Source organism: Bufo gargarizans, chromosome 5, assembly GCF_014858855.1.
Source record: "Bufo gargarizans isolate SCDJY-AF-19 chromosome 5, ASM1485885v1, whole genome shotgun sequence".
Classification (NCBI taxonomy): domain Eukaryota; kingdom Metazoa; phylum Chordata; class Amphibia; order Anura; family Bufonidae; genus Bufo; species Bufo gargarizans.
In genome coordinates this window covers 406,717,511-406,735,316 of record NC_058084.1, presented here as the reverse complement: position 1 = coordinate 406,735,316, position 17,806 = coordinate 406,717,511, and the positions used below count along the sequence as shown (strand labels likewise).

The following is a 17,806-nucleotide window of genomic DNA, read 5'->3' as shown; positions in this document are numbered from 1 at the left end:
GTCCTTCAGACCAAAATATTCTATTTATTAAAGGGGGTTACTGTTATTCTTATATTGACCACCTATCCTTAGTATAGTTCATCAATATCACATTGTCAGAAGTCTGTCTCCCGGCACGGAAACCGATCAGCTGCTCTGCAGTACCTCCACCACCAGGACTACACAGCTGCAGGTTACCGCAGCTCTGTCCACTATACAGTTGAGCTGTGTCGTTCCAGCGCCTATTTCTGAAGCAGGAGCTACTGCAGAACAGCTCATTGATGGGGGTGCTGGGAATCGGACCCCCACCAATCTGATATTGATGAGCTGTCCTAAAGATAGGCCACCAGTAGAAGAATCCCATGGAGCCCCTTTAAGGAATCGTAACCTTTGACTATTGTAAGAAACTTTTTTTGTTTCCAGGTTCCCTTTTGTGGCTCAGCAAATGCCAGGAGCACCGGACATTGAAGGCCAAAGCCTTGCTCCACCAGGAATTCCACAGGTATTATGTTTTACTCTTTTAGATGTGTTTAAAAACCTCAACCTGTTAAAGTGAACACTAAAAATTCACTTACCTGCTGTAAATAAAGCTCATTATTCCCATAATGTATTCTCATCCAGAGTTTTGATGGGAATCCAAATATTTTCCACTTAATTATCAGAGTGTTTTGACGCTATTTGTGCAGTTTACCTACTGGCTGGAGGCTTATTTTTTTTCTATGGCTGATTCTATGGCACTTTGCTGCCATAACAGATCTCGTACAGCACCAAAACAAAGTTACTATTTTCTATGTTGGCCCCCTGAGGTATTTAGCTTGGGGAAATTTGGACATTTTAAGCTTTTGGCTTTTTTAAAACAATTATTTGTGTGTTTGTATATTTTATGCACAAAAAAGCTATACTAAATATTGGTAAAACAAATACCTATATTTCTCGCCCATTTTCCTTGGGGGACACAGACCTTGGGTATAGCTCAGCTCCCTAGGAGGCGTGACACTAAGTAAAACTGTTAAGCCCCTCCTCCATCAGCTATACCCTCAGCCTGGAGATAGAGGCTACCAGTTTTAGCTTAGTGTCCAAGGAGGCAAGACACTCCCTGCTCTGCAGGGCTGTTTTCTCCTTGTTATTTTTACTTTTTCTTCTAATTTTGTTATTTTATTTTTTCCTAGGGATACCAGAGACGCATTAGACCTCTCTGCTCTCCCGGGGTTGAGCTGCGCCAGTGCCAACTTATCTGCACTGCTGCCTCCCCCACAGAAGCAATAGGAGGATCTGGGCAGCAATGGCTCCCCTACATCCCGCCAGCTAGGGGGTCGCCCGCACGCCAAGCCCCTCTTCCAGCTTCCTGCCACTGCGGTGCCAGTGGCTGAAGGGGCGACCCTGCTGGAAAGGACTGAGGGTGAAGACGTCGGACGGTGAGATGGCTATTCCAGCCCATACCCCGTCCCTATCTGCAGCATCTACCCCTCTGGGTAAGGGGGGCACCCGTGGTCGCTCATTCTGAGCGCTCATCTGCAGGACAATGCAGCACAGCAGCATCCTCAGCACCCCCACGCCGCTATCTTTCTCCCCCCCCTCCCCCTCATTCGGGGCTGACTCCATTTTTCTCTTCTCTCTCTCCCCCTTCCCGCCGAGAACGGGGGGCGGGGCTTAGCGGTCCCGGCAGGGGGCGGGGCTTACGCGCGCGTCATTTTGGGGGCGGAGCTACGTTCTCCTTCACAGGAGACATTTCAAGCGCTGGAGGGGGCGGAGCTTGTTCCCCGTGCTTTCTGCTGAGGTTTCCCGCGCTTCCTCACTCCTGACAGGAAGCTGGGACACGGTGGGGGACTCTAACCTCCTGTGTACATCGCTCGGCTTCTGTGGGCGCTCTCTGCTGCTCTCTGCTGCTCACTGCTGTTCACTGCTTCTCTGCTGCTGCTGATCTGGGCCATCTCCTGACGTTCTTCTGAGGCACTGGTAGGACAGTTAACCCTCTCCTAACCCTCCTGGTCATAGCTGCTATAACCCTTTGTGGTCTCTATATTAGAGTACAACCACACTTCAGCATGTCAGATCCCACAGGTGCCCCCAAACCCTGGTACCATGCCTGTACCGCCTGTAAGGAACTTTTTCCGCCTGGGCAATCTGAGCCGCATTGCCTTGCATGTCAGGCCCCGGTGCAGGGCCCGCTTCCCGCTGCGCCTCCCGGTGCCTCTGAACCCCCTGACTGGGCTAGGTCTCTGTCTCAGGCGGTGGAAAGCCTTACACACGTAGTGGGCCGTCTCATGGATAGACCGCCTCTCCCGCAGGCTGCCACAATCCCTGTCGCACCCGCTGGGACTACCGTTTCTGCCGCCCCCACTGGTTCCCTGCCTCCCAGCGAATCTTCCAGGGCCCGGCATACTCAGAAACGTTCAAGGGTTGAGAGCACATCTTCTCCAGATGCTTCGCTCTCTCCGCCATGCGTGCGAGCTCAGTCAAGTCTATCCTCTCAAAGGGATACGCTTTCTGAGGGAGAACTGGCGGATTCGGACGTGGACATGGACTCAGAGCTTCCGTCCAAATTGGCGTCCGCGGTGGGGCATCTTGTCACTAGCATCCGTGATACCTTTCAGCTACACGATGACCCCCCCAGCTCTGAACAGGCCGGCGTGTCCTTTCTCCGACCCAAACAGGCCTCCAAGGTTTTTCCCATACACGCTGATTTTTCTTCTGTGGTATCCAAGGCTTGGACTCGGCCTAACGTCCGCTTTATTACACCCAAAAAGCTGGACATTTGTTATCCCTTTCCAGCGGATTCTGTGACCACGTGGACATCCCCGCCTAAGGTTGATCCTCCCGTGGCTCGCCTGTCCAAAAGCACTACTATTCCTGTACAGGACGGATCTTCCCTCCAGTCTGTTGAGGACCGTCGTACGGAATCCCTCTCCAAGGCCATATTTACTGCCTCTGGTTCGGCCCTTAGACCGGTCTTTGCCTCCGCCTGGGTTGGCAAAGCGGTCTCTGAATGGGGTTTGCAACTGGAACGGGAGTTAGGGTCGGATGTCCCTGTTCAGGACCTCCGTTCCTTAGCCCAACTAATTGTTCAGGCCGGAAAATTCGTCTGTGAGGCCTCCCTTGATGCGGGTGCCCTCATTGCCCGTTCCTCTGCCCTGGCAGTTTCTGTCAGGAGGGAACTCTGGCTGAAGGTTTGGGCGGCGGACGCCGCTTCCAAACGCTCTTTGGCCGGCCTACCATTCACGGGTTCCCGCCTGTTCGGAACCCGTCTGGACGAACTTATATCAGAGGCCACGGGTGGGAAGAGTACTCACCTCCCCCAGTCCAGGCCAATGGGCGCCCCCCGTGGTCGCGCTGGTTCGTCCCGTTTTCGGTCCTTTCGCAAGCCCACCGGGTCTAGACCCGCGGCCAGTTCTTCTTCCTCTGGCCCAGCCCAGGATAGACGCAAGAAGCCGTTTTTTCGGACGCAACCTACCTGGCGCAAGTCCCAGCCTGCACGGGCTCCCACAGGCCAGCAGCCCTCTGCCTGAAGGTGCGCCCCCACCCACCCGGGTGGGGGGCCGCCTTCTCCTATTCAGGAACGTATGGCGGGCCCACATCTCAGACGCATGGGCGCTCGAGATTGTATCTTGCGGATACAAAATCGAATTTGCGTCCATTCCGCCAGACCGTTTCTTCCGATCCCGTCCTCCGCGAGATCCCGTACGAGTGGCCGCCTTCTTCGCGGCCATTCACTCTCTAATGGACAAGGGTGTCGTCGCCCCCGTGCCTCCGACGGAAAGGTTCAGGGGGTTCTACTCGAACCTCTTTGTGGTTCCCAAGAAGGAAGGCTCAGTGCGTCCGATCTTGGACCTAAAACGCCTGAACCGTTTTCTCCGACTGCAGAGATTCCGGATGGAGTCTCTCAGGTCCGCAGTGGCCTCCCTGGAAAGAGGGGATTTCATGGCCTCAATCGACATTCAGGATGCATACCTCCACGTTCCGGTTGCTCCATGTCATCACCGCTTCCTGCGCTTCGCGGTGGGGGACGATCACTTCCAATTCGTCGCCCTTCCCTTTGGTCTGGCGACGGCTCCTCGAGTGTTCACCAAGGTCCTGGCCCCTGTCTTGGCCCTTCTACGTTCAAGAAGTGTTTTTCTTCTCCCATACTTGGACGACATCCTGGTCAAGGCACCCTCCTTCTCTCAGACATCCCGCAGTGTGGAACTCACTCTGGAGACCCTGACGCGGTTCGGTTGAAATATCAACCACCCCAAATCTTCCCTTACCCCCTCCAGACGGCTGATCTTCCTGGGGATGCTCCTGGATACAGAGTTGGCGGAGGTCCGCCTTCCGTCGGACAAGCGTCTGGCCCTTCGCGGGTCGGTTCGCAGTCTCCTCCGTCATCACCGCCCTTCCCTCAGATCCAGCATGCGGTTGTTGGGAAAAATGGTTGCCTGTTTCGAAGCGGTGCCGTTCGCACAATTCCGATCCCGCACCTTTCAGAGGGCAATTCTGTCGGCCTGGGACGAATCACCGAGGAGTCTGGACAGGACCTTTCTTCTGCCTCCCCTGGCTCGGGCTTCCCTCGGCTGGTGGTTGCATATCCCTCTAAGGGGGAAGTCCTTCCTTCCACTGAACTGGCTGGTGATTACCACAGATGCCAGCTTACGGGGGTGGGGGGGGGTTTTCCCTCCCCGGTCCGTCCAGGGCGTTTGGTCTCTATCGGAGTCCAGACTTCCAATCAATATTCTGGAACTGAGGGCGATTCTTCTGTCCCTCAGACACTGGACCCATCTGCTGAGGGGCCACCCTGTTCGGATCCAATCGGACAATGCCACGGCTGTGGCATATATAAACCATCAGGGAGGCACTCGCAGCGATGCAAGAGGTGACCCTCATTCTCCTCTGGGCGGAGACGCACGTGCCGGCCTTATCTGCGATTTACATCCCGGGGGTGGACAACTGGGCGGCGGATTTCCTCAGCCGGTCCACCATCGACCCGGGAGAATGGTCCCTGCACCCAGAGGTGTTCAAAGCCCTTTGTCTTCGCTGGGGTCGCCCCGACGTGGACCTCATGGCCTCCAAATTCAACCACAAGGTCCCCCTATACCTGGCCAGGGCACGGGACCCGAAGGCATACGGCGCCGACGCGCTCGTCCTTCCGTGGCGCGAATTCTCCCTTCTGTACGTCTTTCCTCCTTTTCCCCTCCTGCCACGGGTTCTTCGGAGGATCGCGGCAGAGGGCGTCCCCGCGATTCTAATCGCCCCGGATTGGCCCCGCCGGTCTTGGTACGCCGACCTAATGTTGCTGTTGGCAGACGCACCGTGGCCACTGCCCTCCAGGGAAGACCTTCTCTCTCAGGGACCGATCTTCCACGAGCATTTAGGCTCGCTACGTTTGACGGCGTGGCTATTGAGACCGCCGTCTTAACGCGACGGGGTTTCTCCGCGGACGTAGTCCGCACCATGATCCGGGCTCGTAAGCCCGTATCCTCTAGGATCTACTATCGGGTTTGGAGGTCCTATCTGGGGTTCTGTGAGTCCCGGAGCATCCCACCTCTCCGGTTTTCTCTTCCCACAATCCTGTCCTTCCTCCAGTCGGGTCTGGACCTGGGGCTGTGCCTCAGTTCTCTGAAGGGTCAGATTTCGGCGCTGTCTATTCTTCTCCAGCGTCCCCTGGCCCCTCTAGGGCCAATTAAGACCTTTTTACAAGGGGTGGCTCACTCTGTTCCGCCGTACCGCCCTCCAGTTCCTTCCTGGGACCTGAATGTGGTGCTCTCGTCGCTCCAATCAGCCCCCTTCGAGCCTTTACGGGAGGTCTCCCTTCGCCTTCTGTCCTGCAAGGTCATCTTTCTTGTGGCCGTCACGTCTCTCCGACGGGTGTCGGAGTTAGCGGCTCTTTCTTGCTCCGAACCTTTCCTGATCTTCCACCAGGATAAGGTTGTGCTTCGGCCTGTCCCGACTTTCCTGCCAAAGGTGGTCTCCGCCTTTCACATCAATGAGGACATCGTCCTTCCGTCGCTCTGTCCCTCTCCTTCCCACCCCAGAGAACGGGAACTGCACCGTCTGGATGTGGTCAGGGCGTTGAGGATTTACTTGGAGGTCACCGGGTCCTTTCGGCGCACGGACTCCCTGTTTGTGGTTCCGGAGGGTTCGCGCAAAGGGTTGGCGGTCTCCAAGGTGGCTATTGCCCGTTTCATTAAACTGGCGGTGTCTGAGGCTTATCGAGCCAAGGGCAGACCTCCGCCTTTCGGCGTCACTGCTCATTCCACCAGAGCAGTCGGAGCTTCCTGGGCGCAGAGGCATCGGGCCTCGGCTGAACAGTTGTGCAAAGCAGCCACTTGGTCCTCTCTGCACACTTTCACAAAGTTCTATAGGGTGCATACGCATGCATCAGCGGATGCTGCTTTGGGCCGCCTGGTTTTGCAGGCAGCGGTTTCCTGATGCTCTGGTGGTGTTCCGCCTTGGGTTTGTGGTCCCTCCCTTCTTGGACTGCTCTTGAACGTCCCAAGGTCTGTGTCCCCCAAGGAAAATGGGCGAGAAAAGGAGATTTTTGTATAACTTACCAGTTAAATCTCTTTCTCGCTCTTCCTTGGGGGACACAGCACCCACCCTTCTGTGTTTGGTTACAGGGTTATGGTCTGGCGCCCCGTTGGGTTGCTGGCTGGTTGTTTCCGTTATTGGTTGTTATCCTTTCACTACTTGGACACGCAACTGGTAGCCTCTATCTCCAGGCTGAGGGTATAGCTGATGGAGGAGGGGCTTAACAGTTTTACTTAGTGTCACGCCTCCTAGGGAGCTGAGCTATACCCAAGGTCTGTGTCCCCCAAGGAAGAGCGAGAAAGAGATTTAACTGGTAAGTTATACAAAAATCTCCTTTTTTTATTTTTAAGGAAGAAAAAAGTCCGGACCTTTGTCTGCTTTCCCCAACAAAGAGGGTCGTTTACTGACCAAAAATACAGGCGCAGCCTGCTGGAAATTACTGAAGGCTGGTCTGGGTCCTACATCAGAGCCCTACCTGCCTTCACACACATCGGCACCCCTCGTTCGCATTTGTAGGGTGCCGATGCGAGACTCCCTCTGTCAGAACTTTACATGATGCGGGCAATGGCGCCTGCTGCATGTAAAGTGTTAAACAGCCCGGATCGGCACTCCTGCCTGTCTGGGCTGTTGGAGCAGGGACGCGACTCTCATGTGGGGACCCGTACAGCGTTTAGACTAGGCTGCCATAAAAAAGTGGCAGCCCAGCCTAAGGCCCCTTAGTAGGTGGTCACAAGGGGTTAATAAATGACCCCCAAATTCTCCTAAATTGCAAAAACTAATAACTATATATTTTTTTTTTTTTTATGAAGGAAACAGGAGGAAAACGTGTGTGTACATAGTCTGCTATACTATTACTGAAACTAATAACTAGCTATAACTTATTTTATTTATTTTTTTGTATGAAAAAATGTGAAATAACACCTTCACACCACTGTTAGAGCAAGAAGGGGTTAATTCATAATCACAGCGGGCTCACAGTTAACGTTTTATCCAGCAGGTGTCTTTCACATCAAGACTATCTTAGCAGAGAAAGGCCCTGCTGGCTTTATACTATTTCTTCCAGCCTGTCTCACATGCCTGGAGACCACTTTGGCTCATCTCCTGGATCTTCACTGTGACCACAACTATCTAAAAACCGCACGGTCACTGCGATCTGCAGCACACAGGGAGCTGTCGCATCATAATATAACAACACTTTTATACGTCAGGTTACATTTAACAGCCTACCGCCACGACGTATAGCGTTTTGTGGTGGTAGGCAAGTTGTTAACACAGTCCTGTGCTGCAGAATAGTAGATGCACAGAAATGGAAGAAGCAGACTTTTAGACATTATTCACTGAGCTTTGTACACACTTTGCTGTCTTCTGTCTTTAACTTCTCGTTTTTTTTCAAATGACCCCTTTAACGCAACGCAAATTAGTTTTTTTTAACCTTATTCTAGGAACATTATATATCTGCTGATGATGATTTCTGTAACAATAGTTTACCTGGTGTTTTAGCTTTCAATTTAACAGTCTGCTATTTCTATAGGATGGAAGTATACCACCACAAATGATCCGACCAAACCCTCCAAACTTTGGCCCAGGATTTGTCAGTGAGTATATGTAAAACTTATTGGCCCTGATTTATCACACCTTCACTCCAGAATTCTGGTGTAAAAAAGTCGCAAAAATAGGGCACTTGCTTAAAAAAATGCGTTTGCGCAGAATTTAGCGACTTTTTTGCATAAAATTTTGCTACTTTTTGCATTTTTACACCACTCGCTCATTTTGTAATGTGGATAGAAATGTGGGTGTGGTTAGCTATGTTAATGAGTTTCGGTCTCGCTCAAGAAGGAGGGTGGAGTTGAAAAACTGGAGTAGCTTCTCTAGACAGAAGTGTTAGGTTTAAGGACAAATTTTATCAACTAATTTGAGGCCTTTAATAAATCTGGCATAAAGTTCTCCAACGCAGACTCAAGCAAAACTGACTTCAGATTCAGGAAGTGCTGCATGTAAACATCCTGTCAGGATATAGTGATGCTGAACACAGGGCAAAGATGCTGACAAGAAAAAAAACTGTATATCGGGAAAATGCATTGTTTGGGGTACTCTGGGCAGATGAAAAAATTGGTTATGGCTGGAGAACCCCTTTAATGATGTCTGCAATTTTTCCTTGGCACTACCTTTCAACGTGACCCGCGCCAATTCTTAGTCGTTTCACGTGCAGATACCTTTGGAATTAGTTTTTGTCCTTTTTCTGTCGGGCTTTGCTTTCATTCTGCCATGGACTCATCCTCTTTGAACCAAATGGATCAGAGAAAATGCCTATTCTTGTCTGCAATTGTAGACAAGAATAGGACATGCTCTATCCTTTTTGCGGGGCCACGGAACGGAACTTCGGATGCAGACAGCAACGGTGTGCTGTCTGCATCTTTTGCTGTCCCATTGAAATAAATGGTTCCTCACCCGTTCCGCAGAATTGCATACGGTGGCTTATTCACACCATGGCTTATGATGTGACGATGTGTGCCACGATTTTGGCCCAATATTTGGGAGCAAAGTAGGCCAACTCATAGGTGGAATAAATGCCCAATAAATCATTCAAATCAACTACTTTAAAAAATGTGGTGCATCTGTAAATGGTCTAGTCTGTGTTTATACTGATTAAATAGAATTAGTAAATCTGCCTAAAAATTCCTATTCTTTTCGGTGTGTTCTCATGATCAAGATTCTGTTCAGATCTGTGGTATGGTTTCCATTTCAAATGGAAACTATGGCACAGTTCCATCACACAACGAACAACAACAGTGCCCGTCAGGCCGAGCTGACTTGCAGGATCAGTTGAGGTTCCATTGTGGTGTACATTGTTTTGCTTGCTGGGCTATTCTTCTTGTCCGATATGATGGAATCTGCCACAGGCTAAGTGGTTGGGTTTGTATTTTTCTTCCCTTTAGACGACTCGCAGAAAAAACAGTATGAGGAATGGCTTCAGGAGACCCAGCAACTCCTTCAAATGCAGCAAAAATTTTTAGAAGAGCAAATTGGAGCTCACAGAAAATCTAAGAAAGCTTTGTCAGCCAAGCAGCGGACAGCTAAGAAAGCGGGACGAGAGTTTCCTGAGGAGGATGCTGAACAGCTGAAACACGTCACGGAGCAGCAAAGCATGGTGCAAAAACAACTGGAACAGGTAAGTGTCATACAGCCATACAGGGTATTGGAAAGGAACTCCTGGCAATCTGCTGTAGCTGAAATCCTTGTCCATTGGTGCTTAGTGGGGTGTATAACTGGGTGGGTGGTATTGATAACTCCTTATGTTAAAAAATAAAATAAAATTTAGAAAATTAAAAAATAAATTGATTTATTCATTTACAGATACGGAAACAGCAAAAAGAACACACAGAGCTTATTGAAGAATACAGAACCAAGCAGCAGCAGTTTTCAGTGGCACCTCTATTGCCTGGAGTCCTACCACCAAAGACTATGATGGCAGGGGGAGCACCACCTTCATTGAATGCACAAAGCTTTCCTATTCCACAAACACTGCACCCTCCAGGGCCCATGATACCAGGCCAACCCAATCAGCCAAGGATGCCAAACGTGCAAGGGTGGCATCCTCCACCTAGAGGTGCTACGCCAGTAAATCCCCCCAGGATGCAGTGTGCTGTCAGTTCTGAAGTAAGCAGTCCAGCTGTCATTGTAAACCCCAATGCCCCACCAAGGGTTGAGTTTGATGACAACAACCCTTTTAGTGAAACTTTCCAAGAGAGGGAGCGGAAAGAAAGATTGCGTGAGCAACAGGAACGCCAGAGAATTCAACTTATGCAAGAAGTGGATCGTCACAGAGCTTTGCAGCAGAGGTTAGAGATGGAACAACATGGTATAGTCGGTCCAGAACCGAATGATAGACAGATGCCTTTCTTTACTCCAGAGTTGCCAAATGACTTCATGCAGATTCCACCTCTTAAACAGTCGACACAACAGCAACCTCAAATGGGACATACAATGACCCATCAAAATGTTGGTAGCTCTCCTCCTGCTGCACCTTTTGTACAGAATGCTGATAAACGATCTTTAGGACTTTCCCCATATGGACAAGACAATCAGTCTGGGTTTCCACAAACTCCGTTAATGCCAAATGTCACCAATGCTTCACCTGTTTCTGATAATGGGAACCCTTCTGGACAGGAAAGACCTGCAAGTTCCACCGATTTTCAAAGTCCAAGCCAGTCACTTATACAATTATATTCTGATATCATCCCGGAAGAGAAAGGAAAAAAGAAAAGACATAGAAAAAAGAAAAAAGACGAAGACTCTGATTCTGTAAAGTCGCCACCTTCAACACCAAGATCTGATTCTACTGCTCCACTAACTCCAAGTATTTCTGAAGCATCAACCCCAACAGTAAACGTCACAAATGATCTTCAAGGAGAACAAGTGGCTGACTTAATTCGTTCATCGACGCCTAATGCAGCAAACAGTACCTCTGTAGACTCTGAAGGCCCACTCCTCCCTAAAGATGTGAAACAGACATTTCAGGAACCCAGACTGGACCAAGAGGATAGTCAACCGCACACTAAAGACGACATTAATATTCAGGAAATTAAATTGGAGCAGATGGAAGGAGACCAGTCTCCAGAGGAATCTGACTCCAAATTAAAGCAACCGTCAGTCGGCCTTAAGACTGAAGATAAAGCCACAACGCACGATGCACTTTCCACAGAAATAACTTCTCATACTGCCTCCGGCCCCTCAGGAAAACTGGAATCTGGAAATGAATTACTGAAACACTTGCTCAAAAACAAGAAACAACCCATCATGTTGCCTCAAAACTCTGAGGAAAGTTTACACTCAATTGAAGATAGATCCTTTGATTCAAAGTCCACAGGAAGACCTGGAAATACATTGGTGAGTTGTGCCTAAATATGGAGTTTGTATCTCATGGTCTCTGGTACTTACCTCCCCATGCTCTTTCCATTTTGTGTTTCTGGCCTGCACTGGATGAACCATACAGTTCTCTGTATGATCTGGCAGATTGCTCAATGCGCACACTGCCTAATTATTGTGGAAGTGGCCATGCTATAGTCCAGCTTCTTAAGTAGTCCAAAAAACATGGGACAGTCCAACTATTCACATGCTGTTTCAAGCTGATTGCATTTCCTTTACATTGTGTGTGTTTTCCAGCATATCCCAGACAACAAGATGCTCGTTGGCTTTAATGTCAACCAGAACTTGCTCCCAAGAACGGATTTTGAGATAGAGAAGAAGAAACCAAGAAACAAGCGGGTACAGAGGACGGCAGAGAAGCCAGCTTCTCGGTCTAAGAAAAGGAAGAAAGAGGAAGACCAGAAGCCATCCATATTTTCCAACTCTGAGACCTTCAGCCAAATAAAGCAGGTGCCTATTAATAGGGAATGATCTGCACACTACAATACGGGGTCTGTAATCCTCCACCAGCCTGATGTGTTAACATTCGCTTTCATTATTCTTCTTCTTTAAGAAACTGATATTGATGGTTTATGATCAAGTTGTTTGTTTTAAGTAACTTTTAAAAGTCATGGCTCAGTTTATACTTATGATTCCTGTTGCTTATACAGAGCTGTAGATGTTTTGAGTGTTGTTCGAAACGAATGCAAACATAGGGTGCTCATACAGACTTCATGGAGACTGTTCCCTTTGGTGGGATTCATACCCGTATGTGACATGTTGTTTTTCTGTTTCCTTTAGCAACTTTCTCTGCTTCCACTAATTGAGCCAATAGTTGGAATAAATTTTGCACAGTTTCTCCCATATGGAACTGGCCCAATGAGTACTGGGAGTCGGTTGCTAGGAACCTTTGGCTGCGCTTCTCTTGATGGCGTATCAGATTATTATTCTCAGCTCATTTTTAAGGTATGTACAGTCTTTTATAACCCTCTTCCCCCAACAAAAAAGCAATAAAAGCCTCTCTTACGGAGCATGCAGGCGGCAGGCTCTGGTGAGTGAGTGAAACCAGCTGTGCCTACCACGATGCTGATGTCTACTTACCGGCAGCAGCACAGTATATGTAGTAAAGCTTCATAGGCTGCTGCTTCCCCCCATAATGCCACCGCATGGACACTGTGATCTGAAGGCCACTGTCCTGTTCAGGACTGTATCCCAGCAATTAGACTATAGTAAGCATCTATTTATGGGGACAATGTATAGTGGAGCCCATTGTTCTGTTTCACATTCTGATTTGTAAAGTATACATTTGTAATTGCTGCACCAACAGTAACAGTTATGGAGATTTACCAAAAAAACTCTCAACTGACTTGTACAGAACTCCACTTTTGTGTTGTATTTATTGTGATATAAATTCCTGGTGACTGCATTAATAGATTTTGTGTGTTTTTTCAGCAAAACAATCTCAGCAATCCTCCCACTCCGCCAGCTTCTCTGCCTCCTACGCCACCTCCTGTTGCCTGCCAGAAGATGGTGAATGGTTTTGCCACCACTGAAGAGCTAGCCGGGAAGACTGCCATTCTTGGAGGCCATGGTAGAAATAATTTCAGCTTCTTTTTCCAAGCAAAAAACTTCAATGTTAAGGACCATAAAATCTTGTATTTTAATGTACTTATATATGTTCCTTGTATTTCAGTTACCAAAGCTCTGGGACCCAAACAATTTCAGCTGCCTTTCAGGTCCCCAGATGATCTGTTAGCTAGAGCCATGACTCAGGGACCTAAATCAGTGGACGTCCCAGCTTCTTTGCCCACTCCGCCGCACAACAATCAGGAGGAGTTGAGGTGAGGATTATCATGTGGTCCTTGTTTCATTCGTTTGTACAAAAAACTCATATTCGTCCAAGCTAATCATATGCATGCACATTTTCCAGGGTTCAGGATCACTGTGATGCCAGGGATAGCCCTGACAGTTTTGTTCCCTCCTCATCTCCTGAAAGTGTGGTTGGGATGGAAATTAGCAGATACCCAGACTTGTCGCTAGTGAAAGAGGAGCCACCAGATCCTGCACCCTCACCCATCATTCCAATACTACCAAGCAGCACAGGAAAAGGTATTTTGAATGCAGTCATTTCTCATCAGACATCTTAATTAATCTGTGAACCATTGTAAATGGGTCAGTCATATGACGACATTCCTTTGCTTGTAGTCTTTCCAGGGTCCGATGGCAGAGATTTTGGAATGAAGAGAGAGCCAGGAGCAGGTACCCTGTTTTTCGGATCACAGTTTGCACAAGCACCAAATGGACCCAAGTCTGGGTTTATCTCTGTGGCAATCACATTGCATCCTACAGCTGCTGAGGTAATCTATGTGTGATCTGTCTGAAAGCTTTTTAAAGGGCATCTGTCAGCAGATTTGTACCTATGAAACTGGGTGACCTGTTACATGTGCACTTCACAGCTGTGTTGGTCCTATGTTCATATGTCCAAAGTAGAATGACAATCGGCTTCAACCTCTCATAATAGGGGACGTCCGTGCTCAGAATCAGGAGTAGGCAAGACGCTGTATAAACCAAATTTTTTTTTGATTTGCTGCAATTAGTCTCTACGGGCAGCTCGGGCCTTTCACTGTATTTGCAGTCACGTGACTGCTGTTTTCCATTTAAAGGCTATGTACAACTTCTGAGGCAATTTTTAAATTATTTATTTTGTTACGATTGCATATTACTCATTTTGGGGTAAAAATCATTTTTCTCAATTAATCCTTATTAAAAATATTTAGCTGTTCTGTCACAAAGGGTTAACTGTTTTTCAAGCTGTGTAACTGGTACTTTTACTTTCACTTTGTGCCAGTCATCTAATAACCCTTATCTGTAAATTATTAAAAGGGTTAAACACTTATTTAAGCCACATTCTTATCAGTAGGATGAGAACTGACCTTATAGTAAGTGTTTAGAATGTCAGAGATAAGGAGCCCGTCAGATTAGCTGGGTGTCGGAAGAGACAGAAAATCCACAGTAGGCTGCTACTAGAGCACCTCAGCTCTGTACAGAAAAATGGGCTTCATATTTTTTAATAACGACCAGTTTATAAAATGATTTTTAGCTCAAAATGGGTACATTGCAATAATAAAAAAAATTGCACCCAAAGGTGTATATAGTCTTTGAATATGTTTGTTCATGATTGAGGGCTTTTAATCCGAAACACCGCAACCATGCATGCGGTACCTGCTCACACAATAAATCTTGGATTTTTATGCAGACATTGGGAGTTTTTTTTCCGTTTATACGTGTTCCTATGTGCCCGCATTGCTGAGAAAAATAATGTTCTAATATATGCAAATGAGCCTCTAGGAGCAGCGGGGGTGTTGCTGTTACACCTAGAGGCTCTGCTCTCTCTGCAACTGCCGCGCCCTCTGCAGTTTGACAGGGCCAGACATAATGACCATTTACACTGCAAGGTGCTGTCAATTAGGCTAGGGCTACCCGGCAACACTGGTCGTGGTCAGGATCGCAGAGTAGCGGAAATCCCATAGAAATTTATAGGACAACACTGCTGGTTTTCTTGCGACTGTTGCAGTGATCCCTTTCATATCTATGGTTGCCGTGTAGCCCTAGGTTGCAGGCAGTTGCAGAGAGAGCAGAGCCTCTAGGTGTAACATCAACGCCCCCATTGCTCCTAGAGGCTCATTTGTGTTTATTAAAACATCATTTTTATCAGCAATGCGGGCACATAGGAACATGGGACCAACACAGATGCCTTCAGCTGCCAAGTGCACATGTAACAGGTCAACCAGTGTCATAGGCACAAATCTGCTGATAAAAACGTTTTCAATGACCCAGTAAATACCTTCATTAATGTATCATTTCTAGTATCGATTTTGCCCTATTAACTATTGCTAGGTCTGAAATGTTCGAACTTCTGGTATACAAGGTTTGGTGTTAGCGTGTACTACAAATTTATACTATCTAAAGGCAAGATGTATTTATTTTCCAGAATATCAGTGGAGTAGTGGCTGCATTTGCTGATTTGCTTCAAGTTCACATTCCCACCAGCTATGAAGTGAGCAGTGCTCCAGACTCCGCTTCTGTTATCCTAATGAATGGGCACAGAATGAGCTCTAACTTGGAGTATAGGCAGCAGCTGCTGCGCCAGCGTCCCAGGCCAGGGTCTATCCCTCCAACCAGACTCATAGGAGCATATGGCATGAAACCTCACAGCCTGCTATTCATGCCTAATAGTTCTGGTAAGTCTCTAATAACATTTTGTATATAAGACTGAAATGTTTCAGTTGCAAGTACCGCATGTATCCACTATGTGGTTGAATTTACTATTCAATTTGTGGCAGTTTTGTGGCATTAAAAGTCATAAAATATGGTACATGTCATAAATCTTTTGGGTTTCTCTCACCCTAGGTATGCCAGGATACCGACCTCACCCCCCATCTATGGGGGATTCTCCAGCTCTTAGGCAATCATGGTGCTGTCACTGCAAGGTTGTGGTTTTTGGAAATGGGGTTCGAAAATCAATGAGAGAATTAAACTTTCTCAAACAGGTATAAAATCATAATTTTCTAACTGAGATATTGCATTCATCTTTCATATAATATATGGGACAACCTGTTGTGTATTACATAGCGGTTGAAGTCTAGTCTTTTGCATCCTTTGTAAATGACAGAGCCGTCACTTCAGGGAGAAGAATGTTATTGTACAGATGTTGCTTCCATTAAAGAACTATTCCAGTAGAAAAAGAGATACACTACTTAAAGGGGTTCTGCACTTTGTTTTAACGGATGATCTATCCTCTGGATAGATCAGCAGCATCTGACTGGCACGGGTCTGACACCCGGGACCCCCGACGATCAGTTTTTTGAGAAGGCAGCGGCGCTCCAGGAGCGCTGCGGCCTTCTCACTGTTTGCCGCTGGCCCAGTGACGTCACAACTAGTATCAACTGGCCTGGGCGGGGCTAAGCTCCATTCAAGTGAACAGAGCTTAGCCCTGCCCAGGCCAGTTGATACCAGTCGTGACATCACTGGGCCAGCGGTAAACTGTGAGAAGGCCGCGGCGCTCCTGGAGCTCCACTGCCTTCTCAAACAGCTGATCGGACCCCTGCCGGTCAGATGCTGATCTATCCAGAGGATATGTCTGTGAAGGTTCTCATTTATCCAGGTCATGGTATATATCTGTAAAGAATAAATCAAGGCAACTGGACGTACTGTAGATTTCTTGAAAACGTTTCACTCATTCTTCCAACGAACTTTCTCAATTCTGAGTGACTGTACAAAAATTCTGGGAATAATTATGTAACTGAATCCACATCTGGTAATTATTCCCAGCATTGGGTCAAAGGTGTTGATTCCATTATCCTAATTGGAGTCAGTAGGTGATAAATACTTCCCAGAAAAAGTTGTCAAGACAACATTGTATGTGGCAGACAATAGATGTCTAACCCCCTTAACTGGTCCACCCCAAAGACCCAACGCCTAAACACAAGATGGACAACATTGTGTACGCAGTCCGGTGCAATGAGGAATGCTCAGAACTGTATATCGGCGAAACAAAACGACTACTACATCAGCGTATGGCTCAGCATAGAAGAGCCAAAACCTCTGGTCAAGATTCAGCCATGTACTTACATCTGAAATGAAGAGGTCACACCTTTGAAGACAGTCAAGTACATGTTTTGGATAAGGAGGCCGATTGGTACAAACGAGGCATGAAGGATGCCATCTACGTAAAAAATGGAGAAGCCAATCTTGAATAGAGGTGGGGAGGGGTTAGACATCTATTGTCTGCCACGTATAATGCTGTCTTGACACCTTTTTCTGGGAAGTCTTTATCACCTACTGACTCCAATTAGGATAATGGAATCAACACCTTTGACCCAATGCTGGGTATAATTACCAGATGTGGATTCAGTTACATATTTATTCCCAGAATTTTTGTAGTCACTCAGAATTGAGAAAGCTCGTTGGAAGAACGAGTGAAACGTTTTCAAGAAATCTACAGTACGTCCAGTTGCCTTGATTTATTCTTTACAGATATATCCAGAGGATAGATCATCTGTTAAAACAAACAGCAGAACCCCTTAAAAGTTCAATCTACAGTGATATTATATCATAAAGGTAGGGCATTTAGATAGAAGCATGCAATGGTGATTTTCTCATCTCAAACAATTTATTGAAACAAAAGCCAACAGCAGGGGTGGGTAACCCCCCCCCCCCCAAAAAAAAATATCAAGGTTTCAAAAACTTGTCTATTGGCCTTGAGCATCAATTACAGCTTGACAACGACATCTCGGGCTGTTCTCAAGTCAACTTATTGTCTGCTGAGGCATGGCATCCTACTCTTCTTGAAGGGTGGCACCTCAGGTTATTGAGCTTCTGGGGTACAGAGTTCCGAGCCTCTTCACCGCGACTCAGTTGA

At 47.6% G+C, this 17,806-nt stretch overlaps 1 protein-coding gene across 8 annotated transcripts in view; it reads left to right on the top strand.

Moving 5' to 3' along the window:
* The window catches only part of KMT2C (lysine methyltransferase 2C), a 200,245-nt gene that overhangs the window by 168,589 nt on the left and 13,850 nt on the right, over window positions 1-17,806 (top strand). For all 8 annotated transcript variants that reach the window (XM_044292878.1, XM_044292880.1, XM_044292876.1 and 5 more), the window contains 12 exons: window positions 403-481; window positions 8,012-8,075; window positions 9,417-9,649; window positions 9,835-11,367; window positions 11,644-11,856; window positions 12,187-12,351; window positions 12,838-12,976; window positions 13,079-13,226; window positions 13,316-13,494; window positions 13,591-13,742; window positions 15,377-15,626; window positions 15,796-15,935. In XM_044292878.1, coding sequence (XP_044148813.1) covers window positions 403-481; window positions 8,012-8,075; window positions 9,417-9,649; window positions 9,835-11,367; window positions 11,644-11,856; window positions 12,187-12,351; window positions 12,838-12,976; window positions 13,079-13,226; window positions 13,316-13,494; window positions 13,591-13,742; window positions 15,377-15,626; window positions 15,796-15,935 — 3,295 coding nt within the window. The remainder of the gene's footprint in view (window positions 1-402; window positions 482-8,011; window positions 8,076-9,416; window positions 9,650-9,834; window positions 11,368-11,643; window positions 11,857-12,186; window positions 12,352-12,837; window positions 12,977-13,078; window positions 13,227-13,315; window positions 13,495-13,590; window positions 13,743-15,376; window positions 15,627-15,795; window positions 15,936-17,806) is intronic.